The sequence below is a fragment of the Xiphophorus hellerii genome, chromosome 19 (assembly GCF_003331165.1).
Source record: "Xiphophorus hellerii strain 12219 chromosome 19, Xiphophorus_hellerii-4.1, whole genome shotgun sequence".
Taxonomy (NCBI): Eukaryota; Metazoa; Chordata; class Actinopteri; order Cyprinodontiformes; family Poeciliidae; genus Xiphophorus; species Xiphophorus hellerii.
In genome coordinates, this window is record NC_045690.1 from 26,637,875 (window position 1) to 26,660,600 (window position 22,726).

The 22,726-nt window shown below is 38.4% G+C and overlaps 1 protein-coding gene across 1 annotated transcript in view; it reads right to left on the reverse strand.

The window, feature by feature from the left end:
* Positions 1–376: 376 nt before the first annotated feature.
* Positions 377–22,726, reverse strand: part of ehd4 (EH-domain containing 4) — a 28,660-nt gene continuing 6,310 nt past the window's right edge. The window contains exons 2-8 of the mRNA XM_032546853.1: positions 19,393–19,569; positions 16,996–17,093; positions 4,939–5,105; positions 4,719–4,852; positions 4,459–4,570; positions 2,954–3,118; positions 377–1,310 (exon numbers count right to left, since the gene is read on the reverse strand). Of these exons, the coding sequence (XP_032402744.1) occupies positions 753–1,310; positions 2,954–3,118; positions 4,459–4,570; positions 4,719–4,852; positions 4,939–5,105; positions 16,996–17,093; positions 19,393–19,569 (1,411 nt within the window). The 3' untranslated portion in view covers positions 377–752. The remainder of the gene's footprint in view (positions 1,311–2,953; positions 3,119–4,458; positions 4,571–4,718; positions 4,853–4,938; positions 5,106–16,995; positions 17,094–19,392; positions 19,570–22,726) is intronic.

Below are 22,726 nucleotides of genomic sequence, written 5' to 3' on the forward strand. Positions count from 1 at the left end.
ATACCTCTGCTGTGACTGCCTTCTCAGTAGAGATGACAAAGATTCTTTATAAATAAAATCTTATTGACAAAAAAAAGTCCCATGACATATTTATATATATATAAAACTGAAATATACAAAAATCTGGTCCATCCAGGTATTGATTTGGGATTTTCTACAAGAAAGTTTCTTCTAAGTATCACCATGCTTGTAATTTGTATTTTGGTAGAAAATGTAAAAAATAAAAACTATTTTAGTATCAGTCTACTTCATCTTTGGTATATTTCTAAAATGCAATTAAGAAACAAAAAGAAGTATCCTAGAAAATATTGATAAAGCACTCAAAGTAAACACCAGGAGGTATAAGTTTGAATAAAAACATGTTGTGTACAACTCCTTACAATATTAAAACAGTTCTTTAATTTGTCAGAAAAAAAATCCCAGTTTTTCACATCAACATACTGCAGGTGATAAAGTGGAAATAAACTGAATTTTTAATACATCACAAACAGAAGACAGAAATCCAAAATAGTTAAGGCAAGAAGTAGGTTAGAGAAGTTAAGGAGAACTTTATTGGTTTTTACAACAAAGTTCTCAGTTTACAATTGAAACCAGATTTTTCCTCTCAGGAGTCTTTGAGCTGAAATGTTCAAACTCTAACATTAAAAGTTATTTGATTGTTTGATGTTGATCTGTTGTGGTTTCTCCACATTAGGACCTTCTTCCATCACAGTCTCTCTCTTTGGTGGCTTGTTTGGCATGTTGTGAGCTCTCTAGTCCTCCGTGTGGTTGTACAGTGCATCTGCGGTGGGGTTCTTACGATGGGCCGGAGGGACCAGGTGATTGGGCAGCTCGTTGGGCAGCTCATATCCCTCCAGCTTGATCTGAATGAGATGCTGAGCGAGGGCAAACTCCTCATCGTCAAGCATGCCATCCTGATCGCAGTCAGCCAGTTTCCAGATCTTTCCTAGCACAGTGTTGGGTAGCCGGGAATTCATCATCTCCTTCTTCGCGTTGACGCCGGTGATCTTACCGTTGACGGGCATCAGTGTGTAGAAAATCTCATCGTAGCGATGTTTGTCACGGCTGACGATCCAGTCGTCCGCATCTGCGCCGGCGCAAATACCCTCACCATAACCCCGACCGAAAGGCCCGTCCTCAGAGCCCTCAAACGCCCCACCGGACACCATGGCCGGAGGCAGCTTGGACTCCTCCTCTCGGATCATTGCCATCAGAACTGCAATCTTGGTGGCCAGCATCTTATCCACTGATTCAATCAGTTTTATTTTCAGAGACGGAAATTTACTGAAATCGTAGTGCTGCAGCATGTCCTGCAGGAGAGTAAGAGGCACAAGGTCAACAGAACTAATTTGTCATTGTATGCAAGACATGTTTACATCTGCCTTTAACATTCTATGGCTTGAATGATGTATTGATCCCAGCGGGACTGCTAACTAAAAAGTTAGTTGCGCTAACCCTTAAGCGCTACATCAACATGATATTTAACAAAAACTAATGATAAAGCGGCTGCACAGTGGCGCAGTTGGTACCACTGTTGCCTTGCAGCAAGAAGGTCCTGGGTTTGATTCCCGGCCCGGGGTCTTTCTGCACGGAGTTAGCATGTTCTCCTTAGGTGAGTGTGTGTGTGTATGGTTGTTTGTCCTGTCAGTTTCTGTGTTGCCCTGTGACAGACTGGCGACCTGTCCAAGGTGACCCCGCCTCTCTCCTGGAACATTAGCTGGAGATAGACACCAGCACCTCCTGACCCCACTAAGGACAAGGGTGTAAGAAAATGGATGGATGGATAATGATAAAGCGCTAACTTTAATTCAAATTATATCTGCCCTTGAAAGACTACAACCCTTGATTAACAATTTAATTTTGACCTGATAATTTACATGTTCTGTAATGCCTACGTATAATGTATTTATGTTCCTATCCTGTTCTGTACTGTCCATGTTTCTTTGTTCCTGTATAATTCTTGTTTGAAATAAAGTTAATGTTAAAGAGAGAACATGAAGACAGGAAACAGAACTGCTCTGTAAACAGTCTTCACCCACTTCAAAATAAGAGCATGAAAATAAATGTCTAACCACTTGACAATCTCAAATATATGTTTTAGTGTTGGGCAAGTTTGAAAGCAGTGAAAATTGTGATGAGCAGTTTGACTGTGAGTATTCGAAGTTATCTGCATCTGTAATGTAAAATTTAAGGAAAACAAAAAACGTGTTTGGCTGTAGGGTTTTTAACCTGACATCTGTGTGGATTTGCAACATTAAGGAGAGTTTTGTTTTGTATCACAGTAATAGAGCTGAACATCACACTGCCAGCTGTTTGCAGCTGGACACAGCATCCCTTCTGACCACTGTGCAAAACCAAATCCTGTGTGTCAGTGTTGTATGTTCAGGACCACAGGCTTCAAGAAGGCTTTCAAAATGAAGGGAGGAAGATTTATAAAGAGGAAGAGCATTTCAAAAAGCTACAGACCATAGTTGTGTCTGTTGTTGTCCCGAGGGACAGAAAACAGGGGACAGAAAACTCTCAAACATCCACCAACAGCCAACTATTTAAGTGCAACTTGGGAAATCACACACCCACTATCAGTGTCTCCCTACAGGAATCAGAGACCAGCTGCAGCCGAGTTCATTCTGTCCTAAGTGTCAAAAACATCTTTAGCATTGATCACACACACGCACGCACACACACAGTTATACTTCAAAATGAAGCTTCAGGCTTCTCCATTTTTCTTGTCATTATGGAATAACAACATCTCAACAGTTTTCATCAACAGTTAGACAAACTGACTTAGCAGCAGTGAACTGTCAGGATCTAGTTTGTTTTTATTTCCTTACTAACCAGATGTAGGGCCTGTATTGTAGAAGAGCAGCCTGCCGTATGATGAGCAGTGTTTGAATCAGCCACGATTCATGTGCATATTGGTTGGTTATAAATGGAGGAGGACTTCTGCTTCTACCTGCATCTTGGTGACGTTGGGAAAGTCTCCAGGGCTGATGTGATGCTCTCTCTGCAGGGTGACGTAGATCTCTGGTAGCCTCATGATCAGCTCTTCCTTCTTCTTTTCACGCCCAAAAAGAGAAGGCATCTCCTTCTTCAGGTAGCTGATGATGTAAGCATGCACCTAAGGGACAAGACCAGGAGATTTTAGAGGGTGTTGTTGGTGAATTCAGATACTTACACACATTGCAACAAACATAACTGTAAAATCAGACTACTGTTCTAATTTAGGCTAATTAGGGTTACCAAAGTCATTTCTATTTGCTGAAAGATGAAAAAAAAAGAGTGGCCTCATTTGTTTTCCTTTCTTTAAATTTAGGAATGTTGAAAAAAGTTTCCTTATATTTGGTATAAGCCCAAGATATAGCAAGCCCCATATCCATTCTTCCTGACAGAACTGGGTCGGTTCTGCAGGCTACTTTGCTCACACACCTTGTCAGCTCTGCTCACACATTTTCTAGGAGTCTGAGAACAAGACTTTGTGATGACCACACCAAAATACTGACTTTCCTGTCAAAACATCAACTTTCTTGTAATTTTATTCAGGCCACACACTTAGGCTCATTGTCCACTTGGAAGACCCACTTCAACTTCCCGGCTGATGTCTTGAAATATTGCTTCCATATTTTCACATAATAATCTTTCCAAGGACGAACCAGACTTGTTGAGGTCCAGAGTTCTCTTCCTGAGATCTCGGCTGATTTCTTACATTTTATCCATGATGCCACACAAGGAAGCGGTGTGTTTGAGCTGTTCCTCCATCTACAGGTGTGCCTACCTGCACTCAACTCCAATGTTGCAGATTAAATTATGAGAAGCTAACAACACCATCACATCGTCATCTGGGGTTACTCTAGTTGCCTAAAGGTGTGCACGCTCCTGAATGTTAAAGAACGTAATACAAAAAAAATTTAACTGGTATTTAGGAAAATTAAATAACTTTGTTAATCCCAGCAGAACTAAAACAAGAAAGGTTTAGTCTAATTTCATTTCAATTAGTCAGAAAAAAATTATTCTATCTCTTCATGCAGTATATGTAAGTAGATGGTCTCTACGATATGCGTCGGTTTTTCATGAGAAATTTACTCCAGTCTGATTTTCAAATGTGGCTCATTTTACACAAAATTCTGACTTCTTAATACTTTATCATTAACTTTTACAATGTTTTCAGACATTCTATTGAGAAAATATTTAAACGTTTTAATGTAACATTTTCAAAATTTACATGCATGTATAACACTATTCTCTTGAAAAAAGAACAACAAAAAAAACAGTTAGAAAACTAAATACTAATGCATTGGCTTAACCCCACCCACCACAACCATTTATGTTTTTACAGCCAGCTATGTTTTTTTTTTAAAACACTAAAAGTGCAAAATTTTCTCTTTGTCTTGGATTCCGAGCAACATTTCTTAGTACTCCCATGATTCTCAAAGCATCAGAACATGCAGATTCTTTTGTCACCTTGGCCAGCCTCGCTCTCTTAATGAGGTCGTTGAGTTTACGGAGAGCAGCATTCCTTGGAAGACTCTGAATGTCCCGAAAGAGATCCTGAGACTCTGCCTCGAACAGACGCCTGAAGATGAGCAGAAATGAATGAATGAGGTGACATTTTACGGGAAAAACAACAACATATATACTGTCCAAACATAAATAAATGCGTGGGAACGCCATCAGCTCTACCCAGGTTTGAATGAGTGAATGAATGGATTTTTGAGTGAGACCTGTTTTCTGTGTTCTGCAGTGGTTTGGCCCAGAAGGAACCCAGATACACTCTCACCACCTCTGGGGTGTTAATCACCTTCCCCAGTGACCACATGAGGGCGCCGTACACCCGCATCAGCTGCTGGGTGTCCACCTAAACACAGAGGGGAAAGGCAGGTGTTCAGCATGACTAGATGAACACATGAACTCCGGTCTCTAGAATCCCTCTGTCCGTCCCACCTGGTCGGCCTTGTTGAGGACCACCCGGATCTTGTCGTCTTGTCCCTTAAAGGCTTTTATGGCGTCAGAAAACTCGTCAGAAATATCCAGCTTGTGGGCATCGAACAGCAGGATGATCCTGTCCACCCGCTCCCCAAACCAGCGCAGAACCTCTGCAAAGTCATAACCTGAAGGCGAGAGGAAGAGGAGAGAAAGAGAGTTATTAGAACAGTTCATTTAAAACTGCAGTGTGTAACTTTTATATTAAAAAAATATATCTTTTTACATATTTGTTGAAACTGTCAGCATGTTGTGACAAAATAGTATGAGACAGATAATAGAAATTGAAAAACATAGAGTTCCTCAGCATTCTCCCAGTGCTAACAACCAATCAGAGCCAGGAGGCGGGTTTTAGCGCTGTCAATCACTTCTTTGTGTGCCTTGCTTCCCCGGATGGTGAGTTGTTTCTCCGCCATTATCATATGAGCAGCACATTCACAAGAGTGATTAACAGTACTAAGCTCCTCCTCCTAGTTCTGATTGGTTGTCTTTAGACAGCAATAGTAGCTCAGAGAGGAAGTGGAGGAGGTTGATCATTTTACAGATAATCTGTCTCAATCTGTCTCATACATGGTGATAAATGTTTTTAAAAACACATTAAGTAATAGTTACATACTGCAGATTTAAGAGCCGTCTGGGAGCTCTGTTGTATAGATGTGTCTATAAGGCATGCTTACTGAGCTACCATGGCAACGGCTCATTTTTTAAAATTTGTCAAACACGAAGAAAAAGAGTCCACACTCCACTGCAGACCAGCAAACAAAAGCTTATCCAAAAACTGTCCAAGATAGCAGAAAGCTATTGACTTATTGGCCTGGGAGACACGGCAGCCTTTCAGGCTCAGCACACACATCTGCTGCAGCTATTCTCTGGCAGAACACACAGTTTTAGAGGTGACGTACAAACTGTGAGGGCACACTTGTTGAACTTTTGTGCCTTTTAATTGTGCGAGAGTATGTGTGTAAAGTGAGCTGTGGCAATGAGGGTGTGGCAGCTTCGATAACAGTGAGCTCAGACCTGGAGACTCAATCCATACAAAGATTTTCAACATAAAACGGAAATTTACAGCAATAGCTCCTAGGTGATCGTGCTCCGGCTGGAAATACTCCCAACTGGACACCAAATAGGTCTAGAATTGCAGGTTTTAAGAGAATTTTGGGTCTAACATTTATATTTTAAGTTAAAGATTGGTTACAGAGAATAACTCAAACTATTTTCAAATGTCTACAAGTACATGAAGTACCTCTACTGTCCTTTACTGTACAGTCACTCTGGATCTCTGCTGGGAGTATAAATACAGATTTATCCAGTTCTTTCCAAGATAAATTTTGTCTAATTAATGGGGTTGATTTATACATCCATGTTGAGATTGGTGGAATATTCCCAGGCTGGAGGTTCTCATGAATAAGTGAGGGTGTTGCCACTGGCAACAGAACGACGTCCCCATCCGTCTCCTCCATCAGGGCTCAGGTTACACCGGAGGCTTCAGGTGTTGGCTCAGGACCAACCCAGGGGACATGATGCCGAACAATAACTACTGTCATCAGCAAGGACACTTCCTGCACCTCTGAGACACATTTCAGCTGACAGCAATCACACAACAGCAACGCAGAGAGGAAGCAAAACTCCAGCAGGTCTAAAAACCAAGGAAATTCCTCTGATATGAGGTCTAGTTAGCCTCTGCTTCTAGAACAGGGTGACTGATTACTTTATATGTTCCACTTCCTCTGAAAAGGGAAACGCCTTCAGCCTAACAATACTACTTCCCCTGCAGTGCTTTCACATATTTAGAGCACAACATTGAGATGAAACAGTGGAGAGTTCTGAAATATGTTCCACACACGGATTTCACCACTTTAGGCATCGAGAGCAGGAAGGAGGCCAGCAACAAACCGCCCTGCTCCCAAATAACACACTGATGCTACTGACTTCTAGAACTTTTATAGTCAGTCAGTGAAAGGTTGGACACCAGTCCCTGAAGGGGAAGAGCTCAGGGAACCAGCAGGTCAGGTCGGCTGACCGGTTTGTACGGTCAGTATCAGCTAATGATCAGCTCCATCTCTTGAGAGAACTCTCATTGTTTGCTTGGTGAGTTCCTGCTCCTCCAGTCTGGACTGAAATTCCTGAGTGTAAACAGCAAGCACCACCGGAACAGTTTACTCCTGGCTGCTGTTCTCTGTTTAAACACCTCAGTTATATCTTTGAATTACTTTGTCCAACGAGTAAACCTGTCACATGATAAATTAAAACGAACTCAATCATTTTCTCTTTCTACCAAAACCTGGACGACCAAAGTCTGCAGCCTGATGCTTTGGTCTCAACTAGCCCTCTTTTTCAAGGAGAATCTTGTTTTCAAAAACTTCAGTTTCCATTTTAGATTTTGTTGTTTTGTTTATTTTGGATATTTAAAATATCTTCAAATTCCAGTGTTAAATGTTCATTAGAATTTAAAGTTTGATGATCTTTGAGAATGTGTTCGGGCATTATTATGCGCTTACCGTTATATTAACGTGAAAATGGTCTCAAAACAATATTATCGTTGATCACAATAACTTTTGGAACAATTTATCGTCCAACAAAATGTATCATCATGACAGGCCTTTGAACAAATTCTTTAGTTTACTTATTTATATTTCTTTTAAAGGTTAAATTTATTTTAAGTCATATTTGACAGCATTTTAAAAATAACTGAAGGTAATTAAGGTTACTTGATGGTGTCATTTATAGCACTATGTAATCAGAAATACTAAATAAACATGTTGGAAAAATTTATTTTTACTTAGGATGTTACTTACAGTATGTAATTTGTAAATAGCACACTCCAAAAAAGATTATTATACTAAAGAGACAAACATATCTATTGAAACAACAGACTGTCCTGTAGACTGTGTGTCATTTGCATGTACAAGAAGCAAATATAAGAAGAATGGTGTATAGAATGTCACTTATAACTCACAATGTAGTTTTTGTTTTGGAGACAAATCACTTCTCCAAAAGTGATAGGAGAAGTGATTCACTGATTCACTGATTGCTTGGTGAGTTCCTGCTCCAGTTATCCAAAATTACATTTTATCAAAAAAGGACATTGTAGATTTTAGAAATAATTTTTCAAGAAGAAAACACTCATTTTATTACTAGTAGTGCGCATTATTAAAATTATCTTCAAAAATACAACATTAAAAAAAAGTCTCAGACATCTCTAAATTAACAGTAATTGTGGAAAAATCTAAAATAAGGAGTTCCACGGTGGAAACCTTGCCCGGTTGTTAACAGAGTGCGACTCCACCCTCTGATGATGACAGAGTGGCAGGAGATGTTGTGTGAGGATTTGGAGCAGAGCCCAGTGGGCAAACCGAGGCCCCACCCTGCAGACGAGCCGCAGCCCAACATGCAACTGGAATTTTCCACGCAGCTTTAAATCCCTCACAGCAAAACTAACACTGAGTGGGACAGAATACACAATTCATGGTTACACTACAAACAACGTGGACGTAACACACTCAGTGTTTTGCACAGCTCTGCCTGCTCAGATACTGTTTCCATTACAGGATCCTGAGCAGAAAATTACCATACAGAAAATCTCAAAGGACTGGAAGCATCTGTGCTGCATAAGAGGAAAGACATTCCTAGTCACCAGCTAAAACCTTTTGGGCCCCTTTATAGTCTCATTTATATCCAGTTATTAAAACCCAGCCCAGTGGAATCCATTAATCACAATAGAACAGTAATATCAAATCTATTTCAGCACACCAGGTGCTGATGAGATGCAATAACCTCTCAAACCAGCAGTAAGTCCCACAGATTCAGATCCAAAGCATCTTGTTACTGATTGCTGACGATGAACCAGGATTTCACCTGCACACACACCCAGAGAAATGACCTCGTTCCCACTGCTAAGTTATCATGGACTGCCAAGGGTCTTGCAAAACTGTTACCGCCTGATCTTTGTATTAAGCTTTCCTGAGGCAATACTTCATTAAATCACATTTCACTGCACGTCCAGCAGCAGATCTTCTGGGGTGTGTCTTAGAACATCTACCAACGGAACTTTTGCCCATTGGACCTTGAAAAAAAAAAGCTCAAGCTTGGTCAGACTCCATCAACAGCAGGTTATTAGTTTCACCATGAGGATAGTGTGTTCAGAGGGACATTCAGTGTATATATATATATATATATATATACAGTATATATATACACATATATATATATATATATATATATACAGTACAGACCAAAAGTTTGGACACACCTTTTAATTCAATGAGTTTCCTTTATTTTCATGACTATTGACATTGTAGATTCACACTGAAGGCATCAAAGCTATGAATAACACATGTGGAAATATGCACTAAACAAAAAAGTGTAAAACAACTGAAAATACCCCTTATATTCTAGTTTCTTCAAAGTAGCAACCTTTTGCTGTGATTACTGCTTTGCACACACTCTGCATTTTCTTGATGAGCTTCAAGAGGTCGTCACCTGAAATGGTTTTCACTTCATAGGTGCCCTGTCAGGTTAATAAGTGGGATTTCTTGCCTTATAAATAGTCATGAAAATAAAGAAAACCCATTGAATTAGAAGGTGTGTCCAAACATTTGGTCTGTACTGTATATGTATACTGTGTATATATATATATATATAAATATATATATATTCGGAAAAACACATAATTTTCCGTGTTTTAATTTCAAATTATTGAATAAATAACACAAAACTGCAAATCATGTACAAATATTAACTAATTGATGCCTGTTACCAAGCTGAAACAATCTGGTACTTTTTTTCTGGCCAAACATGTGACATCACTTTGATTATTTACTTCATAATTATCCAAAATAAGAACAGTCAGAGACATATGTAAAGATATTATTTTTTTTTTGTCTGTTGGTGAACACAGTTTTCATTATAAATAACTCTTTGCTGCCGAGCCAGTTCCTCATATTTGTGCTTTCTGCTCATATTTCCTTAATGCTAAAACAAAAATATACAACAAGGAGTGTCTTTTGAGTCAAACTCATAGTCATTTTAATAATCGTTTTAATTTTAATAATTAAATTTAATAATTGTATTTCCTTCAAACCCGACCTCTCCTGGAGCTCATCAAAAACTGCTCTTGTAGTATAATTACATATATAATTTTAAATAGATATATTTTTGTATCTGGATTAAGGGCCATATTGCATTATATTTTTGACATGAAGTCTAGGACTGAAGGTGAGGAGCACACGGGTCACTTCCAGCCAGGAGTTTGAGACCCCTGCTATAAGGCTTTATTTCAACAATGGCTTTTTTTGGCACCATTATGTAAAGGATATATTTGTTAGACATTTTCCTGATCCAGATTTCTGCATTCATCCTCTTTGATGAAATATTTGTAAGCAATAGTCTCAAAATTTTTAATGCAACACTACAAACTGGATAAACTTAACAAAATAACAGAAAAAAATTGAACAAGGAAAAAAACTGAACAAGGTAACATCCAGTAAGTTCCTGCTACTCCTTCCAGTCATTGAAAAAAAGATCAAACAAAAATATGCTAAAAAGCACACTTTTACTATTATTCTGGTTTATCTCTACAGCTTGGATGGAACGGGAGGCAAAATCTCCTACTTCTACTGTGGCTCCATTGAAATGTAAAATGAGCATGAAAAAATTCTCAAGTCTAGCACAGTTGCTTTACATATATATTTTTTTAAAAATCCAACAAGACCCTTGACAAAACACTGAAAAACAACATTGACCTCAGTGAGATCTTAACCTCTGGGTGGTGGAATCATATCTGTCAGTAATGTTGAATTAGTTTGAATTGGTGCTGCATAGCAGCTGGCTTGTCAAACGTCTCCAGGAGGAATTTTACATCAGCTGAAAGCTCTAAATATTTCCAGATGGAGGGAGAGCCCACACTTCCTACAGCTCTCGGTCCCTCCCCCTCCTCGTCCCGCCCTCCATGTTCTGTCCTTCGCCCAGCAAGCCGGGGCCTTTAGCCTGATGCTGTCATTCGCCCAGGCTGACTTAATGCAGGGGCAACAGAGTTCAGCAACCAGAAACAGAAGATGGTCCTGGAGCGAAAAGCAAAACGACAGCAAAAACACATCAGCTTCTGTCAAGTGTTTCTTTTTTTAATATCTGATAATATTTCATTAAATGCACCACTCAGAGAAAAGTTGCAAATAACCCATATTTCATCACTACCACTTCTAATATCTGCAGGAGATTTGTGTCTTATAATCTGAACTGTTTGTGGGAAGTAATATGCTGCACTGCCTATAAACATGAAGTATTCATACCTCTTGAACCTTTCATGTAGTCATGCCATAAACAAAAACTGTCATTCACAACATTTGGCTTTTTTGTTATAGACCAAGACAAAGCAGAGGATAATTGTAAAGTGGAAGAAAATGACATTGTTTTCAATATTTTACAACAAAACTACAAAGTGTGGTGTGAATTTATGTGCAGCTCCTTTGAGACAATGCTTAGGTCACTAATTATTGCAATGAGAGATGCAGATTTTTTGTGGCATCTCAGATTTGCATATTTATAGATGGAACATTTTTTGCCTGTTCTTGGTAAAACAGCTCATGCTCAGTCAGACTGTATGGAAAGTGTCTGTTAACAACAATGTCCAAGTGACGCCACAGACACTAGGACTGGACTCTGAGCCATTCTTAGAATCAATACAAATTGTGACGGCAATAGGAAGTAAAGATCTGCTGCAGTCAGAATTAGAGTGAAGAGACTCTGTTATTGTGAAGAGGATGTTCTGGGTTGCTCAAAAAAGTAACACAATACCTTTAAATTATGCTTATAGATTCCATTTTATGATGAGGAGAAACTTTACTTTATTTTGGCATATTCTAGTAAAGGGAGCAGAATGCCACACTTTTCAGATTTTCCTAGCAAACTTTTTTTTTAAACCATACATCTTTTTCGCTTCAAATTAAACTGTTGATTAAATTTAATTAAACATTAAAATGTTGAGTTTGTAACTTAAAATCTCAAGAGACTACCATCATTGCAATATGTAATATCAGACTGCAACAAAGTAGCACCACGTGACAAAGTTCAGGAAGTAGGAATATATTTATTGTACTGTAAGTTTGCCAGTTCAACTCAACCTGTTGAACCAGCTGGAACAACAGACCCAGAAGCTATCCACAGTGCTGACGTGATCCGCTCTGAAAACCCAACAGGGACAGCTTTTCAGCATCGGCTGCGTTTTACATCTACACTCACTGAGTTACTCACGGATAGGATTTGGACGTAAATAATGTCCACATGCAGACCAGAGATGAGCAATTAAATTATTTGATTTGCAAGTAGCTAGTACATGTGCGCAAGATCATAAAGTCATTTCTAACTTCATAGCTGAGTCTATATACAGATTCTCATAAATAACATTAAGTCGAGTCCTGGAGGCTCCCAAGAGAAACCACGTTAGCATCTGGGATGCAAAAACACTGACAGATGACTGGATTCAATTTCTGTTCATTAGCAAGTCAAATGAACCAGAACAACCGTGCAAAGCAGCAGTTACTGCACGTCAATACAGGAGCTACAAATATTGACACTGGACACACCTGTTGCTGCAGCTGGCACTGCGGCTGCTGGGTTTGATCATCTTCTTACTGTCATCACAAGCCCCGATTTTGGAGCCTGGCAAGATTTGGTGTCTCACAAATGTGATTTAAGACATGTAGATAAGTAAAAATCAAACGATCCAGTTGTTTTGCAGTTTAAACTGATGAAATCAGCAGCTGCTACAACATTTTTTGATGGTGTCATAAAAAAAAAAAAAAAAATTTAAATTGAAGTTTAATTAATCAAAATTACCTGTATACATGAAACTGTTTCTCACTACTAGGGCTGCAACTAGCAATTATTTTAGGTATTGATTATTCTGATGATTAATTGTATAAAGTAATTGGTACGTTCTGCAGATTTTTTACTTAACCACTAAAGCTTGTTTTATACCATATTACAAATACAGTACAGACCAAAAGTTTGGACACACCTTTTAATTCAATGAGTTTCCTTTATTTTCATGACTATTGACATTGTAGATTCACACTGAAGGCATCAAAACTATGAATAACACATGTGGAAATATGCACTAAACAAAAAAGCGTAAAACAACTGAAAATACCCCTTATATTCTAGTTTCTTCAAAGTAGCAACCTTTTGCTGTGATTACTGCTTTGCACACACTCTGCATTTTCTTGATGAGCTTCAAGAGGTAGTCACCTGAAATGGTTTTCACTTCATAGGTGAGCCCTGTCAGGTTAATAAGTGGGATTTCTTGCCTTATAAATAGTCATGAAAATAAAGAAAACCCATTGAATTAGAAGGTGTGTCCAAACATTTGGTCTGTACTGTACATTAAAAGATACAAATAAATAATTCAGTTTTATTCTTGTTAAAGTGAACATTTCATTACCTAAAATGCCATAACAGCATTTCTTTATTTAATGCATAAAAAATACTCCTAAAATGTGAAAACCTCAATGTAAAACTCATCTGTTCATTACATTTGGATTAAACTAATAATAATAGGATAGTACAAATTGGCACATTTGTACAATATAATATCACATTAGAATGTAATAGTGTTCGGAAATGTGTTGTGCTAAGTGACAGCAATACACTTCTGTAAGATAGCAAAAGGTGCTTAATAGCTTTAAAAAAAAACCCAGAAAATGAACCAGATGAAGCTAAAACTATGCAACTGGAGGAGTTCTGGATAGAATATATCTACAAATGAAGCTTTTGTTTGTATCCTAAATGCAAACAGTTGTACAGTTTTGTCTCAATTACTGCACTGAATGAGCTGTTCTTTCAGCAAACAGCCTTTATTCAAGTCTGTACTTCAGTTAGCATTAATCATTAACTAAATTAGTTGACAATTATTTTATTAAGCAATTCCTCGTGATTAACTTGACTAGTATGTTTCAGCCCTACTTAGTACAAGTGGAGAAAAAAGGACTATCAATTACAGGACTATTTATCCCATTAATGAATTTCTGCATTTTGTAGAACGAATTACCAAGAATAGTAAAACATGCTCTGTAAACTGTATTCTCTATAATATACAGTAAAAGTCTATTCAAATCTCCCATGGCTCAGAGACCTCAGCGTAACTCTGGGCCTTCTCGACTACTTCTCGGTTGTATTTTCCTACCACTCACTTTCTTTTGCCAGATTTGACCTCACAACCTTGTTATGAAATCTGTGTGTGCCAACCGAAGAGCTGTTCTCTCAAATTATCACAAATGGATGGTTTTAACACTACAACACAACTTTACAAATACTTTATGAAAATATACAGCAAACGGATTCAGCTAGTTTGCATAGTTTTCCTATGATCCTAATAAAATGTGTGAGATATGCATATCTAAAAACAGAATTGTTAGAAATATTCATATATTATCTTATGTTTGCTGTGTTTGTTGTGTGAAATTGTTTTGTTGTGCAACAGCTCCCATTGTTCTGTGAGTTCATCAGTTCCTGCATTGTAGCTACAGAAGGAAACAAACAGGAACTGAACTCTGCACTACGTCAGAGTAACTCTGCCCGTAGGTCCAACACACCTGAGACTCAAGAGAACAGAAGAAGCAGCAACGCTATGTAATTAACTCAAGATAACAGAATAAGCTATGTAACTAGGGACCGTCCTAAGGAAATAAAAAGAAAGGGTGCTTCAGAACGTGCTTTAGAACGGTAAGTGTTTGTCACTGATGCACACTCCTGTCCGTTCTCCTTGCAAGTAAATCTAAAAACTCTCTTGTCCTTCTCCTATTTGTGTGGTGTTTGAATGTTTTAGGTTGTTTGAACCTGACAATAATCCTTCTGAAACCTGTGCTGTTCCCATAGCAGAACTGTGCTATTTAGCAAAGCAAAGATCTTTAGAGAGCAACAGCTAAATTATATCCTACCACACAAAGACTGAGCCTTTGTGTGATGATGAATATTTGTCATCATCACAAATATGGGCTGGGCTGGGTCCTCCGTTTACTGGTAATCATGATGGTAATAAATGCTAAGCATAATATTTGTCCCTCTGAGAGATAAATTACCAGTCAAACATTAAATAGACATTTCCCAAACATGTATTATTTGATCCCAATGATATGAAAACCGTGACATTCTTGAATTTCAACACAAGGTAGAGCTGCACTTTATTGAATGTGAATTCACTTGAGTTATGATTAAAATTCATATGTCCTCAGAATCTCTCATCTTCTCTGAGGATTATGTCATAGTTCTCATATACACATTTTCTAAGATTTCAACAGCAGTAACTCAGCTTAACAATTAAAAAAAGAAAAAAGAGCCCCAAAAGGAATAATAATAGAATTTTTTTTCCACAAGCTGTCCTATTTTGGCTCAAGGTAAAAAAAAAAAAAAACAACAAAACAAAACAAAAAAATCAAAGAATGTAAATATTAAACTGCCACAGCATGTAGACATGACAGTTGCTAACAGCGTGAGGGAATCCTTCCTGAGAATCGAATCCTAGCCTGGCGTCCTTTGGTTTCAGATCTGCATTTCTAACCTCTGTGGTTTGAGATCAGCAGTATTGATTCATCACAGGAAACAGATGGTGAGATAAAACAGGATGTAAAAAAGTGAATACAAGAAATCTTCTTCTTGCACTCATTCGGGGAAATGCCTACTAGAAGCAAAAGAGCAGATGTTCTAAATCAGTGGTCCCCAACCACCGGGTCGCGGACCGGTACTGGTCCGCGGACCAATTGGTACCGGGCCGCGCAAGAAATAATGAACTACTTCCAGATCTTTTATTTTGAAAATCCTAAACCGGATTTTACCGGTTACGTCTTGCGGGTCAAAATTGAGCCAACTTCCAGCAGAATGAGTAACAAAACAACATCGGAGTACTGCGGCAATAAGTTGTACAATAATAAAATGATAAAAAGCAGAAAAATCTCACATTCCTCCAAACCCACTCAAAAAAGTGGGTCTACATGGTTTATCAGTTTATAATGAACACGCTGTAAAACATATTGTTTAAGAAGAACATCTTGAGCATGGCTAGAGATCCTCGCATGTTCATGTTTTCTCTCTTTAATTTACTTTTGCCTGTCAGTCCCTTTACATCTTCAACTCAGATTTAAAGCCAGATATTTAAATACGCCATAAAAAGGCAGATAAATATATATATATATATATATATATTTTTTTTTTACTGTCTAACATTAAACCAGACTTAACTTTCTGGTTAAGTCTGGTTTAACCAGACTTTTTTTTTTTTTGGAGAAAAAAAAAAAAATTACAAAAAAATTATTTCTATTTACTAAATTCCTTCGTAAAGCCAAGAGTTAATATGCACTAAGGTTATTATGCGTTTAAATAAACTGGCAAAGCCCACGTAGTGATGCCATAGGTTTGTAAGTTTCAGGTTAATTCAGAACATTTGAGTTAACTGCAGGCATCATAAACACATTGCTTCCTTGTGTGACATCATGAGAAAATCAAATCACATCATGAACAGAATGGCTGACCTCCACAAGTCTGAGTCCTGTGGTCTGAAACTAAAACTGCTGTGCTTGGCCACTGGCAGGGTAAACTGGAACATCCCAACTGGGAAGTATGGGAGTGAGAGCAACATGTTATGGGTCTGTTTTGCTCATGGAAGTAAGTATTCAAATTTGTCGATAATTCCTATTGCAAAATCAGCACCCCTGCTCACTCACAGCAGCTTGTATAGTGACACACACTCATACACACATCCAAGTATCTGCATTTAGGCTTAACCCAGGCATCTTTTCCTAACTCTAACCATAACTAGTCTATTTCTAACATTAACCTTAATCAAAACTTCCCACCATACGTCTACATTTAACTAACAGAGCGCAGTGAAACTGAAAAAAAAAAAAAAAGACCGGGAAAATGTCCTCACTGTCCTCCTTTTGTTGGTAAATACTGTGAAGGTGGTCCTCTACATGCAGAAGATACAAGCACACATGCTTACACACCCCTGCATAAAGAGAAACTACACACCTCTGCTGATTCGCTGTTTCTCTCCAGACAGAATACCAGGCGTGTCGATGATGCTGATGCTCTGAAGAACCTGGTTGGGCATCTGAGAGCAGATAAACCTGTCAAACACACACACAAAGGGCAAAGGTTTAAGTTCATTTTATTCACTGGTTAATTAAAAAATTTGTGATTGTTTTAGTAGTTTGGCTTTTAATTGTCTATCTTATTGATTTTTTTTGTTGACTAGGGCTAAAACTGTGACGATGCTACAAGTTAAAACAGGAATGCATCTTACAATGATTTTCTAATCAACAGTTAAACCTCTTTGAGTACAAGCTAATAGAGAAGGTTGTAGCTCTTTGCAGAAATCTGCACAGTCATCACAAACAGCTGAAGGACAACACTAAAACCTCCAGTCTAAATGACCTAAAGGCTGCTGGAACAGTTCAGCATCCTAATTATGGGATTTTTTTTTTACAAGTGGCATTATGGTCCCACATGAAACTCCACTCCTAGAGTTTATTGCTTGTCCACTGTATATTGCACAAACAGTAAGATACGCTGACAATTTTTAAATAACCACAATTGCCTATTTTCGTGTGAACAGTTAGCAAAACTGTGTTAGTTTGTAAACTTCATCAATTTGAATCACAACTCATTTAGTCCTATGAGTTTCAACAAGTGTTATTTTTGTAACTGGGAAAGAAAACTTTTCCTGTTTGTGTTTTTTAGGGCAGAATTAACAGAAACCACAGTAAAGTTTGGTAAGTGCCAAATCAAGAGAATAAGCATGCTCACTGTAGCCAAGTCCTGAAGTAAACTGTCCACTGCTGCTAAAACAAAAGACTGTAACAACATATGTTGAGTAAAGAGCTAGTTGACATAATGTCCATCCAAAACATTGAGGTAGCTTTTAACCCTTGTTGGAGAAGAAAATAAAGATTCACCTGAAGATTCTATGATTTGGACAGAAATATAAGTTGCCTTTAAAAAAAGGTAAGAATATGGAAAAGTGCAGATCTCAGACATTATTGGTAAGTAAATAAATTCAATAATAATTATTTTACTTCATTATAAAGTTACCTTATCAGCTGGTGGTGGTCAGAAGGCCCAGTGGTGCCAACTGAGTGTAAGCTGTGGTTGCAACACAGCCTATCACCATAGTGTGTGAGTGTGTGTGTGTGTGTGGGTGGGTGTGTGTGTGTGTGGGTGTGGGTGGGTGTGTGTGTGTGTGTGTGTGTGGGTGTGTGTGTGTGTGTGGTGAATGTAGGGGTTTGTGCCAGTGCTTTGGAGTCCTCTGACTTGATAGTGCTATACAAATGCAGGCCATTTACCATGTTCTCCCAAAACAGGGAATTGTTAGTATTTTATTGTGGTTTGTCCCATTAAAATGTGCCACCAGATAGATTACTGGCTGTTCTCCTTCTAATGTTTTCTTCTTTGAAGCTCTTAACTGCGTTTGCTTTTTCCATATCCTTTTCACTGGTGGGTCTGACAGATCACCTAAGATTGCGTTCACAGCTTCCTGAAGAGATAAACTTAACAGCAGGCCATAATAAATTATTTTGCAGGGCTGGAGCCTAAGACTGGCAGCGGGGAAAAAACAAACCTATGCAGCCGGTACGTGGTGACGCAAAACACTTCCCCTCGGGAAACGGTTAATTATTGTGGAGAGGTTCTGTGTCACATCAGGACACGAAGGAATTCCTAAAATAAGGGGTGATTCAGGTATTTATCAACACACACTGCCAAGAGGTCAAGTGTCCTTCCACTTCCTCACTGGACACAGGAAATGTGGCTGAACCAGAATAAGGATTGAGCTAAATTTAAAATGTCGGTACAAACTCTGGTGTGTCTTCGATTCGACAGCTTTCAGTGCATGTCTGTCCAGGATGAGCAGGGGGTCACTTCCCATGATGAAAATGCTATGAGTTCAGCAGTGACAGGATTGGGAGTGGAGTAAGGGCTATTTATGTGGAAAGGAGGCAGAGGTCACCTTTCAGCCTAATGCAATGTGTCATAAAGTTAAACCTTTATTCTTGTTAACCACAACATAACTAGTAAGTACAATAACTGATGTAACTCACTAAAGCTGCAGTAATGGGTGTCTGATGAACTGACTTCACTCTGGGTGAGTTCCACAGTCATTTTCCCTGAATCTCAGAACAAATTTTATTTTTAGCGCTTTAGGTATTAAACACCTAGCAGGAAATATTTGGCAGACTGGAAGTCTGTGGACTGAAAATAGCAGCTACAAAAACACTCAATGCTAGTTTGATTTCCTCTCTAAAATGCTATATGTGAATAGATATGATCAGAGTTCTATTAGTAGTTGAACTTAGTCATACTCTGACAGACTTTCTTTCCAAACTGTTGTTCCAGCAGCTTTTAGTGAATATAATCTGAGTGTTTCTTTACCTGTTGAGGAAGGAATTTCCAAATGCATTGAGTTTCCTGAAGGGTTTCTTCGGGTCCACCACCAGAGCGTTGCCAGGGACAACTCCTTCAGTTTCCCCATGCATTACCGCAATAAAGCCATCAGTGGTTGGTTCTGGACCAATGCGCATCCCAGGAAAATCCTGCTCCAAGAGATATCTGGGAAACAAACGTGGATTATTAAGTTATTTTAGACTTGAAACACTTGAAACTGACAGAAAACAAAGAAAAACTACATCTGTGTTCAAATAACAATGCAATAAACGGATTTGAAGGTTTTAAAAGTCACCGTTTCAAAACTGAAAGCCTTTTCCTCAAGTGTTTGAAGTTTAAATCCGATTGCAGTTTCCTGGCCGATCACCGACTATCAATCTTTAAAAGAAACTTGACCTGCCTATTTCAGTTGTGGACGACATCAATTTTTTTAATAACTAGCTGACACTGGCAGGTGTTGTGAGGTCACAATACACAGGAAGTCACTTCCCTGAGTCAGGCTCACCAAAGCCTGGTTGCTCTTTACAGTAGAAACTAAATTTGATCATGGTATGGCAGTGGGCTTCAAACTTTTTAACTGACAAATTTATAATACACATTAAACTAAATTTGATCATGGTATGGCAGTGGGCTTCAAACTTTTTAACTGACAAATTTATAATACACATGGACCACAACATTCACTAAAATAAAAGTGCAACAGTTAGTTTATTGGGATTTTTTAAAGTTTTACTTGCTCTATAATAAACACATTTTTATCTATAAATTCTTAAAGATCCAAAACATAAAAAAAACCAACTTGTTGCGTCATTAAAAGAAAAACAGGGTCATCAGTTTTCTGTTCAGCCAAAAAACGTAATTTTTTTTTTCAGTTTTTGGCCCATCGCTGATTAATGATCTTTAAAAAATCTGATCTGCCTCTGAACCTTTGCTTTTGACCAATACCAATATTTTTTGTCTGAAATGTCACTAAATATAGAAAGAAAGCTGCTGAGTTGGCAACAGTGGAGTGACTGTTAACATGCAGACATGACCTGGTCTCTCTAAAGGCAGAGCAAGAGAGGACAGTGGCTGATTTTCTCAAAATTAAGGAAATCGGCACCAATAAATTGTGTACTCCAAATGACATTATAATAAACTTTCACTTTAATATTCATTGTTGAAATAAACCCAGACCACCAAGTATGAGCTGCTGCCATTATTTGCATGTTTTCTCAGTTAAATTGATCTTATAGAATTTTTTTAAGTTAACCTTGGTTAGGGAAGCAGTTGGCCATGATGTATTTGACTGTAAGGAAAACAGGACTCTGGAACAGTTGAATTCACCAATGAATTAGTTAAGACAAAACGGAGTAGGTTTTCCAAACAGCTGTATCAGAAACTATTAGATTTATACACTTTTAAGTCATGTGATGCTTAAATGGACTAATTACAAACAACAATGTTTTAGCTGAATAACAGCTTGTAGCAGCTGTAGACTGAAAGATAACTAGAAGTCAGCAGTCATGTTACTAAACATCCAAATAAAAGCTGTGTTTGCAAATGTCAAAAAAAGTTTTCCCTTCCACTCATCATTAACCCATCACCCTCTTACACAGTTTTTCTTCTGAAAGGAAAGTGTGACAGGAAGCAACAATGGCTGCTGAGAGTCTGCCCTCTCTCTTCCTGCCATTCATGACAGCCTGAAGATCAAAGAGGATAGCGGAGAGTTCAGATGACTGCCATGAAGAAAATCTAAGTGATCAATGATTCCTAATGCTACTTTTATATTCAAATGGAAGAAACGATATTCAGTGAACTGCATGGATTCAACAATGGTAGCAACATTATTTACGAAGAGGTGGCACAGCAGTATGGAGCCTGGCATTCACACATCTAGAGCTTTTTCAAAATCTTCCAACACTAAGTAGTTAATAACTAAAATGGAAGGAAAATTGTATGTGGTTTTCATTTTTTTCTGATAAACATCTGAGAAGTGCGGCATGCATTTTTGTTTAGCCTCTTTGAGTGGATACTTTATAGATCTTCTTAAAGCAGCAGCTACAGCTGAAAGTCTTTACCAGACTTGAACATTTAGAAACTTTAATTTTGCACTTTCTTCTTTCCACAACAGATGAAGCTCAGTCAGACTGGAGGAGAGGACCTGATCAACAAATTAAGTTTATCCACAGACTTTCAGCTGGATTTAGTTCCTGACTTACTCACTTTGGCTTTTGTTGAGGCAAGTTTAACCGGATTACACCATTTAGACACTTCAGGCATCTTCTTTTACCCATTTCCAACAAGTTTATTTAAAATTTGTCTATTTCAAGGTCAAATGTTAAATTTTTGTCTAAACAGGAAGTGAGGGAGCCTTTTCATTTTGGGAGTAAAAACTACAAATAATATAAAGGTGATGGTTTAAAATATAGGACTGTGGGCGTGCTGTGGTGGCGTAGGGGATAGCAAAACCCACGTTTGGAGGCCTTGAGTCCTTGACGCGGCCGTCGCGGGTTCGATTCCCGGACCCGGCTATATTTGCCGCATGTCTTCCCCCCTCTCCTGTCAGCCTTTTATATAAGGGACACTAGAGCCCACAAAAAGACCCCCTGGAGGGGAGAAAAAATATATATATACTGTATATATACTCTATATATAGGGCTGCACTAATAAATCAGCCGTGATTTCCTTAATTTTGGGAGATAGGCTGAAACTAATCTTATCCACCAATTTTATCTGCCTCTGCAAAAGTCTGAAAATAAGCCACTGCCTCCTTTTGCTGTGCTGTTACAGAGTGCTGACTGACAGACACGTCCAACTGGTTATGTCACTGTTGCCAACTTAATGAATTTTCATAAAAAAGAAAAATGGTATCGGATAAACTGGAATCAGCAGGTCAGGCTTTTTAAAGGCCAGTGATCGACCTTAAAACCGAAATTGGTGCATCTCTATGGAAATACCAGCAGTAAGACGACTAATGCGGAATTCATGGACGTCAGGGTCTCTAAATGAACAAGTTTGATGATGTAATTAGTTGATAAGTCGTTACAATGCGATGTAAAGCAACAATTGTGTAGTGTGTTCAGAATCAGGAGGAAGAAGAAGGAGAAAAGGAGAAGGAGGTGAAGAAGAATACGTTGACTCTGCACTTTTCTGGCAAGATGTTGCAGTGATTCAAAGCATTCCTCAGGACAGGGTGTTGCCTCAGAGTCTTTAACGCTGCACAGATACTCTTACAAAGACCATTTATTAGTTTCCTCTCATTGAATATACCCTAACACAGACCCCAACTCCAATATGCAGCATTTCAAATTCTGCAGCATTGCACCTCCCTGGGGCCTCG